The 13,341-nt window shown below is 40.4% G+C and overlaps 2 protein-coding genes across 3 annotated transcripts in view; one reads left to right on the top strand and one right to left on the bottom strand.

The window, feature by feature from the left end:
- abce1 (ATP-binding cassette, sub-family E (OABP), member 1) overlaps positions 1-6,474 on the bottom strand; it is a 31,345-nt gene extending 24,871 nt beyond the window's left edge. Inside the window, exons 1-6 of the mRNA XM_063046437.1 lie at positions 6,294-6,474; positions 4,769-4,891; positions 3,840-3,925; positions 2,726-2,823; positions 1,730-1,847; positions 1,157-1,294 (exon numbers count right to left, since the gene is read on the bottom strand). Of these exons, the coding sequence (XP_062902507.1) occupies positions 1,157-1,294; positions 1,730-1,847; positions 2,726-2,823; positions 3,840-3,925; positions 4,769-4,871 (543 nt within the window). The 5' untranslated portion in view covers positions 4,872-4,891; positions 6,294-6,474. The remainder of the gene's footprint in view (positions 1-1,156; positions 1,295-1,729; positions 1,848-2,725; positions 2,824-3,839; positions 3,926-4,768; positions 4,892-6,293) is intronic.
- Positions 6,475-6,567: 93 nt separating this feature from the next.
- anapc10 (anaphase promoting complex subunit 10) overlaps positions 6,568-13,341 on the top strand; it is a 50,863-nt gene continuing 44,089 nt past the window's right edge. The window contains exon 1 of one of the 2 annotated variants that reach the window (XM_063046434.1): positions 6,568-6,745. The gene's annotated coding sequence lies outside the window, so the exon portion shown is untranslated. Of the gene's footprint in view, positions 6,792-13,341 lie in introns of both variants that reach the window. The other variant, XM_063046433.1, reaches the window with a different exon arrangement.

Here is a 13,341-nt window from a genome sequence, read left to right as displayed (position 1 = left end):
CCTATCATTTTGGATCTCCCCCTCCCCCTTTCAAATCTCTTACTGACTCTTCCTTCAGTTAGTCCTGACGAGGGTCTCGGCCTGAAACGTCGACTGTACCTCTTCTTAGAGATGCTGCCTGGCCTGCTGTGTTCACCAGCAACTTTGATGTGTGTAGCTGATGCTGTAGTTTTTTTGATAGCTTCATGTTGTTTGCCAGATTTGGTGTCAACCAGGAAAACCACTGCATACTCTACAATTCACTCTCTAGATTTACCAATGCCAAGAGCCAAATAGGAGTGGGGTTGAGAATTAAAATAAATTGCATTTGGCTGCCCATATGCTACGAGGGAAAGAAGCAAGTTTTGTGGGACAACAGGACATTGAAACAATGGGTCTCGAGGGCAGTCCTGATTGTGCATTTGGAGGAGAAAGTACTATCATCTCTCATACACTCAATTTCTGTGAAGTAGAAGTAATTTCACCAAGCCATAATAGCACCAATATTGCCAAAAGGGTTGCCCCATGATGTGTGGTTCATTGTTAGTAAATAAAGCATTGCAAGTTCAGATGCGTGCAATGTAAAAAAAGAACTTGGCAACTTAGCGTGCTTGATTTCTCCTTTTTCCAAATCTAAAGAAGGATTTTGACGTGGGATTTCAACTCGGATTTTCACCCATCAATGCTGCTCAGCTTGCTGGATGCTTCGAACTTGTAATTGTGCTGGACTTTCCAGTGTTTATATTTATATACTGTACTTATTATTTCAGGCTTAGTCAACTGAAAACTGAAGTTAGAAGAAGATGCATCATAATTACCTCTTCAGTAACATATCTAGAGCTTTTGTTGAAAAAAATAGGAGAGCCTTGCAAAACACAAAGTAAATTCTGTACTATATATTGATGCAACATCCATTGTGTAATTATCATACCTGAATACTTTATTTGGCTGAGCTTAAACCAGAACACTACTAAAAATCTTTTAAAAGTTACAATGTCTTTGAAATGAATGAATCATTTTACGATCTTCAAAATATATTACATCAAATAGGCAGTTTTGTTTTAAATTTTAACACACATCTTTGATCCAGTACCATTTCAAAAATGCACAGGCCAAGCAATACAGACACATCTAAACATAAATGATTGCTGAAGTATTATATTACATCAGAAGTTACCTTAACTGCCTTTGGGATCTGGTCCACATACTGGGGCTTGATTATAGCTTTTAGATCATCCTCTAAGATCTTTGTAAAGTAGTTCTGTAGTTCAGACCCTCGGAAGTAAGTCAAAATTTCCTGCCAGTCAGGAGGATCCTATCAGAAAAATCACATTTACCGTTTATGAATGGCAAGACTTCTAGAGCATCAGGAAAATAAAGCACAAGTAAAATTCACCCTGCCACCTATTTTTATCAAAAGTGTAAGCGACTTACTAATCCTCTGACATTTTATAAGGGGCTCTCCCATTTCTTCCCTAAAGTCTTTAAAATACAATCCATCCCTATGAGGTGCTTCATCGGGGGGGGGGGAGAAGAGGGGGGAGGAGGTGGGGGGAGGAGGTGGGGGGAGGAGGTGGGGGGAAATCAGATAAACTAGGTGAAATCCATTACATTCTGATCAGTGAAACAGAATCAGCAAAACTGTTTCATTTTTATAAAAACAAGCCACTTGGACCAATTCTAAAAATTGTTAGCAATAACAACTGATAACTGCAAAAAATATTACATACTACCCAAAGAGAGAACTCACATCATATTTCCCCAAGTTAGGCTTCTGCTTTCCTGCTAGAATCTTCAGAGCTGTAGATTTTCCAATACCATTAGTTCCCACCAAGCCTAAAACTTCACCAGGGCGAGGAATAGGCAATCTAATAATGAGATTATTTGCAATCTGTTAGAATTCACACAACTATGAAAACATTGGTCCAGATGCTAGCCCCACTCTAATCCATATCCACAATCAACTGCACTTATACTTACTAGGTCTGGGGGTAAAAGGCCACCTCACTGGACAGAGGCATACTTGTGCAGCAGCATATTCCCAACAGCAACAGGAACTTCAGTGAAGTGACGAGGTGACTGTTGAGTTTTCACTGAATTCCCTGCCCCTTCTCCACCACCCCCAACCAGAAATGCCCCAAATTCAGCTTTGCTGGCAATAAGACCTGGGAGATCTTAATAGGTTTCAATTGTCTGAATTCAGCAACAATAAAATATAAAATTACAAATTTCCAGCTGAATACAAATACCTTGAACTATTTTAATTTTTGAAGTGCCTGTAGATTACATTCTCATCAAGGTTTATAAAAACCTATACAAATTGTTCATATAATGGTATGGTATAATGGAGCTAAAATGGGAATAAATCTACATTGAAATGAGGTTTAATTTTTTTTGCAACAGCTAAAATGGCTTACTACACAAGACAGCTGCAACCATAGTACAATTTTGATCAAGGAAGAGGAAAATAAATTTCAGCAAGCAATAATCATGCTGTGACATTTGATTCTTTTTCAGCAGCATGGACTACTTATAAACTCAAAATTATTGAAATTTGAACCTAATGTTAGTCCTCTGTAAACACGTTTTAACCATTTGATGCAGTTTGTGGAGAAACGTACTGATTGAAACATACACATGCATACATACACACAAAGTTTTACATACACCATTTATTATTTGATGTTCTCAAAAACTACCAATTAGGTTACAAAGTATTCATTTTCCCCCTGCATTGTTCTATTACCTGTGCAGCTTGAAGGAATTTGCACAGTATCTATGTGTTGTCTCTTTGGCTAAATTGCTTGGCAGATTAACAATTGACAAAGCTCCAAAAGGACATTTCTGAAACAGAAAATATTGATAAAAGGTCAAAATCACTTCATCTGCTATTCATTACCGGCAACATAACCAATACAAGTGTATTTTATCTATTAAAAATGTCTGTATGTTATCATGGGTTTGGTTGAGGCAAAGGACGTTCAATCTCGGCACCGACAAATATTCGTTGGAAAATTTTGCGGACAAGAACACACAAGTTGCGGTGACTCACGTACTTTACAATAATCTAAAAGGAACCTTTATACTTAAAATGAGGATTTCTGAAGTTCATTTTCGAAATGCTCCACTTGAGCATTTACCAGATGGTATATTGTACTTTGTGATAGCAATATAGATGTGTAAGCCACATTTAATTATCTCAGTGGCTAAAGTGGTAAAAATCAGTCAGCACAAATCATTCTGACAAAAATAACTACGGACCAATGCGGGTGCAACAAGCCACGGAGTGAAGAAAGGATTTTCTTGGGGTACCAACCGATAATTCCTACAAGATAACCAGTGAAAAGGTAACAGATTCAACTGTGATGCTCAATGCTAACAGTCTTTGTACATTCATTGTCCAATGATTACCTTACAGAGATTGTTGGCTGACAATAGAAATTCACCCAAAAATAAATAAAATCCAGAGTATAAGTCAAATCGGACTCTGTTTTTCCCTGCATTCTTTTAACTGGTAAACTGCACAACATAACAATTGCCAATACTGTGACATCCAAGTACCAAAGATGATAAGAATCACAGAATTCTTAAGCAGTAAATGTATCTTAGAGACAAGCAAAATGTAACATATGGGGATGATTACTGCTCCTCGTGCTAAATGCTATGAACCCATAATAAATGTCATGTTTAAGTGCCAAAAATAAAATTCAAAAATAACTTTGGATAACATTAAACAAGATTTTCGAAGTAGTATACAGGCCATGTGTTGGATCAAAGTTGGAAAAAGTACTCCTGAACTAGGTGATATTTAAAAGTTATAATCATCTACAGCTGCTGGAAAAACCTGTAAGGTTGATTACCTTAACGCAAATACCACAACCGATGCAGAGTGTTTCTGAAATCCAGGCTATCTTACTCTGGGCAGTAACTTCGATACAAAGCTTTCCTGTGAGAAAGAAAAACACTCTTGAATGATATCACTTAAACTGATCAGAAAGACACTTAATGGATATTTTCACATCTCTGTACTGAACAACTACAAACATATCATGGCTTCATGAAAACTCACCATCAGCATAATTCTGTAGTAAGATGAAAGCAAAAACAAAAATACCAGAAATCTAATCTGCAAGTTGGAAACCCTGGAGATACTACAGCTAAGTGAGCACTGGTAAAGAAAACGAATCACAAAATCCTTACAGCTTGGAATGAGATCATGTCCAATGAGCCCTCTGCAAAGCAGCATTTGGCTACTTTAGATAGGTGGCCACAAAAATTAGGAGGAGTTACTGGATACGAGAAAGAATGGGTAACAGAAAGGTAAGTAGTGGAGTGACTTTGCTGAAAACAAGTGTACAATTGATGGATCAAATTGTTTCTTCCCATGTGATAATGAAATATACAGAAAAAAATTAAATATTGTCAAATAATTATATTAACTGAGAACTGAATTATGTAAACTACTCAGCAACATTTTGCATCCAAAATCATTTCATCAGGCATCCTAAGAGTGAATAAACACAAAATCTTTATTTACAGGACTGCTTCATACTTGTCTGAAGTAACTGAAACAAGAACATTTTTTCTTAATATTAATGCACTGTTATATCTGAGGACAGGTATTCCCAACAGTAAATTCACTCTTTTTTAACATTTTGCCAGCTTTTTTAATGTTAGAAAATACCCATGTTGATCATACTTTTAAGTGTATTAAGCATATACTAAATCTTACAAATGACTATTTATTTTCCAATGTAATATGAATACGATGAAAGACAAAATTACTTACCCATTCGAACAACTGGACAACTCTTCTTGCACTCCTGACGGCATTTCTTAGGCTTGCACTTATCATGGCTAACAATAGCAATTCTGGTGAGTTTATCTGCCATTCTGTACTGTTGAGTTTATTCTGTGGCAAAAAAAATTATGCTGTATAGTACCATGTGTGACTCAAGGACTGCAGAAAGAAATTTCCTTGAATAAGGTCTATTTAAGTGCAAAAACAGATTTAATGAACAGCACCTGCACACTTATCAACCATCTACTGAACTTAAAAATATCAATTTTCAAAGAACATGTGAGAAAAGATTAAATTTGATAAGGTATTTTGAAGAATGAGTGCAAAGCACAGTCCTTTTAGACAAGGGGAAAACAAATCTCAACTTTCACTTCAGTATTGACATTTACACATGTCAATATAGGCATATAGAGTGCATTTTTTTTTAAATTGCAACATCTAAGGCAACAACATTCAATTTCAAAAAATCATTGTATAATTCCATTTGCTCTGCTTGACAATTCCATTCACATTGACATGCCACTAAGTGAATATACAGGTTATTACTTGCTACTTTACTTTAATAAACGATTACGGTAAAAAGCAATAGCTCAAAACGTTATCAGCACCTTTTTTGATTATTTTGCGTTTAAATAAATGAAAGATCCAATAAAGTTATAATTGGTTTCCATCTTGGCTAAGAAAATTACAAAACGTGACAATATCCAAATGAATCAGATTTTGTGATTTTTTTTAAAAAAAAGCTCAAGAGCAAACCCGATTTCGAATTATCACTTCCTTCCGGCAAGAGGTGAAGGAAAGCTTTCTCTGCTCACTGACTTCATTTTTATCAAAACAAACTATCTTAACGGTCTGACAATCGATCTTCCGTTCTGGCAGTCTTCCACCTGAGACATTGTTTCTCCTTCCGTTACCTGTTCGGACCTGTTTTCAGATTTTTTTTCTGAGAATCCCCTCCATCTGCAGTACTTCCATTTTTTACGAGACACAACGTTAGCAATTTTGTTGATTTAAATATTTAGTTAAATGGTTAGGAAATTTGCAACTCCGATGTTATGAGTTTCTAGAACGATGGGTCTTCTGACAGGTTAAACGCTGAATTCCCTATCGTTTTCATCAAAAATGATCCTGCAATGTCAAATTTATTGTTTATCTTTCATAATAGAGGACATTCAAACTTGTACACGGCAATGTCTGGTTGAAACACCCTGAAAGGGCGAATTAACTTTAATTTAGGGGGATTTGGTTGAGTCGGCAGGAGACATACCGTTTAAACAGAAACCTTATCGGTTGAGTGACTGTTTTATTCTAAGCACAGCCATTACCCTCTACCTTCCAACAATGATGTTGCTAACTATCCACATTGGAACATCAACGGTCACCGCTGCGGCCTAGTGGGGCCAATTGGGCCGCAGCCTGGTTAACGCTGCAAGTTACAGCAGCTCACTCACTTTCTCACGAACTCTCACCCCGCCCGACGGCACCTGGCAGCACCCACTATCACCCCGATTACCTGGCCTGGCCTGGCCTGGTCCAGCCGGCCCTGATAGAGCAATTGCCTACGTCTAACTTCTTATGGGGATAGTCTCTAAGCCGAGCTAGATAAATCCACGCCGACCATTCAGCTCCGCTGACACGTTCCCCCAGAGCAGCAGAAAACGCCGGGGAAGATGGCGCCCGGCACGCATGCGCAGGGCCCACTCTACTCACTCGCTCGCCCCGCCGGGGCACGCAAACGTAGTGACGTTCCCCCAGTGCGCACGCGAAACCTGAAGCCTTCCCTTGCGCATGCGCCGTTTACCTTCCACTGTTCACGGCGGGCAGGCGCGGTGAACGTCCGGCCCGGTAGTTTGTGAATCTCGGTTCGCACTCGCGCAGCCCTATATCTAGCGGGAAGGAGCTGTTGTCCGAGCTGTGCATTCGCGTCAGTCGCTGGGCAGGGCTCGAGAGGCGTGATTTCATGTGGTGCGTTCGTCACCCCAGTTGTTCCCGTTACCGCTACTGCCTTCGGGTAAGCCTAGAGCTGTGTCCAAAGGAGTTATCCCCCCTTATCATCAACGGGTTAACATCTGGCGGTTCTGTGTGCTAATTGTGTGTTCGTGTATCCATTCGTCTCCTGAGTATAGGCAATGAGGTTACAGTTGTGCCTAACATTAGACTCACTGTCAGGCTTATTATCACTGATATATGTCTGTATTTTGTTTTATAGCAACAGTATAATGCAAGACATAAACATTACCGTAAGTTACGAAAGTAAATAAGTGGTGTAAAAAGACGAAAAACGAGGTAGTGTTCCTTGATCTTTCGGAAATCTGATGGCAGAGTGTCAGTTCCTAAATGGTAGTAATGCGAAAAGGGCACGTCTCGGAAGTTGAGGGTCTTTAATGATGGATGCTGCCTACTTGAGGCATCGCCTCTTGAAGATGTCCTCGTTGGCAGGGAGGGGGAGGGCTGTATCTTTGATGAAACTGGTTAGTCTTCATCGCAGTTGTCTGCTTGGCTAATGGTACTACTGTATACAGTGATAGATCATCTAGACTGGACAAATATGCTCACTACTGGAAATTAACACGTGATTGTTGGTGATGGTTAGCAACACTTAATATGCTTTGTGTTGAACTATGAAATGAAAAGCATAGCACAGCATTTCCTTTTTTAAATAGTTTCTTTTATACTGTGTTTAAATGTCCAACATGTCACTTCTACAGTCTTAATATGCTGGGTAAACCCTACATCTGCAAGAAAATTTGGTAACCTTGATCTCAAAATTGGTTTGATGTTACGAGTTCTTAAAGCAATCCTTTCACTTGTGCAATACCTTTCCCAATTTAGTTTACAAAAAGTACTTTTTAAAGTAATATAGCATTAACCACATGGTATATGGCATGCTTTTCTCACTAGGCATGTGATAACAAAGTACACAAGGCAAATAACAGTAGGCATAGGCCACCCTGCCATTCAAACCGATCATGGCTGATATCCTCATAACCCTAAATTTATGAATCTTTCAAATATCTGGACTTCACCACTTCCTGGGTGGAGAATTCCAGAGATTTAGTACCCTTTGAGGAAAGAAATCTCTTGGAACCTCAGTTAAGTGACTAGTCTCTTATTTTGTAACTATGACCCCTTGTCCATGACCATCCCACTAATGAAAACATCTAGCACCTACTCTCTCAAGCCTGCTTTGGAACTTGTACGTTTGAGTGAGATCACCTCTTGTACTTCTGAACCCCAAGAAATACAGACTCAAACTGTCTGGGCTTTACTGATGGGACAACCCCTTCATCCTAGGGTTAGCCTAGCTCTTTGGACTGTCTCTAAGGCAACAATATCCTTTGTTTTTAGATAAGGATACCAAAACTGCAGTTTTCCAGGTATGGCCTCACCACAATCTGCACAAAAATGTAACGAAACCAAGTAATTTAAAATTGCAACCCAATCTTCCATAAATATTCACTTGCTACAGGATTTGTTTAATGATATGAAAGGAGTGAACTTGGTGGCAAAGGAATTTCATTGTTACATTGGAAACAAATGCATAAATAACATTCTAGATAAATAACTTTCTAGATCTTTCTGTCTCTGTCTCTGGAGACAGCTTATCCACTGATGTCTACTATAAGCCTACTGACTCTCACAGCTATCTGGACTATTCCTCTTCTCACCCTGTCTCTTGCAAAAACGCCATCCCCTTCTCGCAATTCCTCCGTCTCCGCCGCATCTGCTCTCAGGATGAGGCTTTTCATTCTAGGACGAGGGAGATGTCTTCATTTTTTAAAGAAAGGGGCTTCCCTTCCTCCACTATCAACTCTGCTCTTAAACGCATCTCCTCCATTTCACGTACATCTGCTCTCACTCCATCCTCCCACCACCCCACTAGGAATAGGGTTCCCCTGGTCCTCACCTACCACCCCAACAGCCTCCGGGTCCAACATATTATTCTCCGTAACTTCCGCCACCTCCAACGGGATCCCACCACTAAGCACATCTTTCCCTCCCCCCCCCTCTGCATTCCGCAGGGATCGCTCCCTACACAACTCCCTTGTCCATTCGTCCCCCCCATCCCTCCCCACTGATCTCCCTCCTGGCACTTATCCGTGTAAGCGGAACAAGTGCTACACATGCCCTTACACTTCCTCCCTTACCACCATTCAGGGCCCCAAACAGTCCTTCCAGGTGAGGCATCACTTCACCTGTGAGTCGACTGGGGTGATATACTGCGTCCGGTGCTCCCGATGTGGCCTTTTATATATTGGTGAGACCCGACGCAGACTGGGAGACCGCTTTGCTGAACATTTACGCTCTGTCTGCCAGAGAAAGCAGGATCTCCCAGTGGCCACACATTTTAATTCCACATCCCATTCCCATTCTGACATGTCTATCCACGGCCTCCTCTACTGTAAAGATGAAGCCACACTCAGGTTGGAGGAACAACACCTTATATTCCGTATGGGTAGCCTCCAACCTGATGGCATGAACATTGACTTCTCTAACTTCCGCTAGGCCCCACCTCCCCCTCATACCCCAGCTGTTACTCATTTTTATGCACACATTCTTTCTCTCACTCTCCTTTTTCTCCCTCTGTCCCTCTGAATATACCTCTTGCCCATCCTCTGGGTCACCCCCCCCCGTCTTTCTTCCCGGACCTCCTGTCCCATGATCCTCTCGTATCCCCTTTTGCCTATCACCTGTCCAGCTCTCGGCTCTATCCCTCCCCCTCCTGTCTTCTCCTATCATTTTGCATCTCCCCCTCCCCCTCCAGCTTTCAAATCCCTTACTCACTCTTCCTTCAGTTAGTCCTGACGAAGGGTCTCGGCCTGAAACGTCGACTGCGCCTCTTCCTATAGATGCTGCTTGGCCTGCTGCGTTCACCAGCAACTTTGATGTATGTTGCTTGAATTTCCAGCATCTGCAGAATTCCTGTTGTTTGCGCATAAATAACATGCATTAGTTATCTGTGCAAAGGCAGTTTCGTTGCATATTTACATTGTTAATGACTTACAATTATTTAGGCCTTTAAACAAGTCGTACTGTTTTAATGTGCTTCAGAAGTGTGTGTTATCAAATGGAAATTATGAACCAGTCTCTTGTACTAGGACTAAAAACAAACAATATAGAGAATTGTGTTTTGAGGGTGTCTGTGAGAGAGAAAGCTGGTAAATTAAGGGTGTGCATAAGGCCAATACTGAAAGTGTACAGAGCTCAGAGTTTGACAATTGGATGTAATTAAAGAATGATGATGGGTTCACTTGCCCATTTTGATTAACAAAATATAAGCTGTGAAGCCTTGAGTTAATGAAATCAGGGCTGATTTGTGAATGAGATGTGGTGCGAATTAGACAATGTTTGTCAGAGTCTTGAATGAGTTTTTTACTTGCCTTTAATATTCTGAGTAGCTGTCAGCTGCTAGTAAAACTGTCAATGGCACTTCTGTATATTTAAAATTAAAGGTGGTAAAAGAGTAGTAGTGTTGTTTGCACTTTGTTACGGAACACTACTTTTTTGGAAAACAAGATTCATATGAAACACAATTTGTATAGCTTGTAGTCTCAAGTGCTTTCTATTCAACTACAATTTTGTCTTGCATTGAACACACTAGTGTGAAACAATTTAAACTTTTACATTAGAATTTTCTTTGTAATTGTTAATGCACAGATCCAAGCATGTCATATTTTAAAGTCAGCTGAGAGAAGGGTATAATGAAATGTTTTATTTTTTTCCCTTTATGGGATTATGGTTATCAGTTACAAGGCCAACATTTATTTCTCATTTCTAATTTTTGGAAGGAGAAGACAATGAGTCACTCTCTTAGTGATAAAGATGAACCACTCCATTCCTATCAGTGAAGGCTAAAGTATCTCAGAAAAGATGTTGTGGAAAAGATGGTCACCCACCTCTTTGTAGACTCTGGATTTGCAAAGAGGGTGTGAGGACAGATATAAGTGTCCATGAACCAGTTCATCCACAGCAGCTGCATAATAGAAGACTCTGCTCTCTGGGTTGTTCCCAGGGACACACAAGACAGACATCAAGGTCACCAATTCGGTGAAAGAAGCCCCTTGAGCTTACAGCAGAGTAAGATTTTTCGAAAGGAATGAATCAGACTGGCATAGTCCAGACTGCAGGAGTCCATTCTAAGGCTGTACTGAAACATGGTGTACCAATGCCGAGTCTCTGTGGGGAAGGACCACCGTATAAGCTCCTCCGTTGCCACACACGGAGCGACAGAGTTGGGCGAGGAAACTCCTTGAGCAGTGAAAGAGTTCCAATAAATATCCTTTAAATATTTCACCTTTCATCCTAAACCTATGATCCAGTTCTAGCCTCACCCATCTTAAGGAGAAGAAACTTGCGTGCATTCACCCTATCTATACCAGTCGTAATTTTGTACATTACTGTAAGATCTCGCCTGATTCTCCTCTGCTCCAGGGAGTAAAGTCTTAACCTATTCAACCTCTCCCTGTATGTCAGGTCCTCAAGTCGTGGAAACATCAATGTAAATTTTCTCTGCACTCTTTCAAAGCTTACTGATACCTTTTTCTGTAAGTAGGTGCCTCACCAACGTCTTGTACAGTTCAATGTAACATTCCTATATTCAGTCAGCATCTGTAGGAAGAGGTACAGTCGACGTTTCAGGCCGAGTCCCTTCGTCGGGACGAAGGGTCTCGGCCTGGAACGTCGACTGTACCTCTTCCCACAGATGCTGCCTGGCCTGCTGCGTTCACCAGCAACTTTGATGTGTGTTGCTTGAATTTCCAGCATCTGCAGAATTCCTGTTGTTCCTATATTCAGTGCCCTGTTTTATGAAGGCCAATGTACCAAACATTCTTAATGACCCTATGTACCTGTGATGCCATTTTCAAGGAATTATGGAAATAGAAAGGAATTAGTTTTAAGAAGAATTACGTCACCGGGGGGCGGGGGGGGCGCATGAGTGGCATGGCACTGTTAGGTTTTTTGTTTTCACTATAGAATGCAGTGACCATGAAAAATAAATTGTCATGCTTCTTTATATATACTTTTTTTATTCTGAATAAAGTTTTAGTTTTGAAATAAAAATTTTAATGCTTGATACTTACATGATGCAGCTGTCACCTGTCCCTGAAAGAATGCAAGCTTGGACCATATGAAGTATTTCTTATTGAATTGTAATCATTAAATGGCTCTGCTTCTAACCTTGTGAAGAAGTTTTGAACAATCGAATTTTTTTTGAGTGATATTATTGCAAACATTGGAAATACTCGAGGTAAGGGAAAATTTAAGCATTTTGGGTTGCTTCCATTTCCTTCACATTTTTTGTGTTGATAATTATACTGATCTGTGAGCACTTTGAGGCTAAACTATTTACTGGATGAATTGTACCATTAGGTTGAATTTCCCATACAAGGTTATAAAACCCTTTTTTTTCCAGCAGATTGGTATATTGGACAAAGGTGATTGGACCAAGCCATTTGGGACAACATCAGTGGGGCTAATCTGCTCACAACAGGGATGAGAGATTTACTGTTACCCCATCTGAATAATTTATTTGCAATGCTTATTGCATACAACTTCAGTAAATGGAGAGCATGTCTTTTATTGGACTTCTGTTGTATCATGGTATGAGAAAGAGCAGAATTTGAGGTTGGTGTAAAAAGTAGTTTGTGGTCCAGATATTTGTGAATGGATTACAGACTGGTCAACAGAAACATTATTTTCTGGTAGCAATGTTGTAGCTGGAGCACTCTAAGGCTTTTCTTGATGGCTTATAATATAATTCTAATAATTCCACCCTATCCTCACTCTTCAGCTTTTTTTCATTATGCCATTTCTGTTATAATAAGCCCATAAGACAAAGGAGCAGAAGTTGGCCATTCAGCCTATCGAGTCTGCTTCGCCATTCTATTATGAGCTGATCCAATCTCCCATTTAGTCCCACTGCCCCACCTTCTCACCATAACCTGTGATGCCATGGCTACTCAGATACCTATCAATCTCTGCCTTAAATGCACCCAATGACTTGCCCTCCACTGCCGCCCATGGCAACAAATTCCACAGATTCACCACTATGGCTGAAAAAATTTCTTCGCATCTCTGTTCTGAATGGGCGCCCTTCAATCCTTAAGTCTTGCCCTCTCGTACTAGACTCCCCCACCATGGGAAATAACTTTGCCACATTCGCTCTGTCCATGCCTTTCAACATTTGAAATGTTTCTATGAGGCCCTCCCTCATTCTTCTAAACTCCAAGGAATACAGTCCAAGAGCGGTCAGACGTTCCTCATATGTTAACCCTCTCATTCTCAGTATCATTCTAGTGAATCTTCTCTGAACCCTCTCCAATGTCAGCACTTCCTTTCTTAAATAAGGAGCCCAAAACTGCACACAGTACTCCAAGTGAGGTCTCACCAGTGCCTTATAGAGCCTCAACATCACATCTGGGCTCCTCTATTCCTCTAGAAATGAATGCCAACATTGCATTCACCTTCTTCACCACCGACTCAACCTGGAAGTTAACCTTAAGGGCATCCTGCACGAGGACTCCCAAGTCCAGTTGCATCTCAGAACTTTGAATTCTCTC

Source organism: Mobula hypostoma, chromosome 4 (genome assembly GCF_963921235.1).
Source record: "Mobula hypostoma chromosome 4, sMobHyp1.1, whole genome shotgun sequence".
Lineage (NCBI taxonomy): Eukaryota > Metazoa > Chordata > Chondrichthyes > Myliobatiformes > Myliobatidae > Mobula > Mobula hypostoma.
Note: the sequence above shows the minus strand (reverse complement) of the source record. Positions and strands in the feature narration are given on the sequence as shown.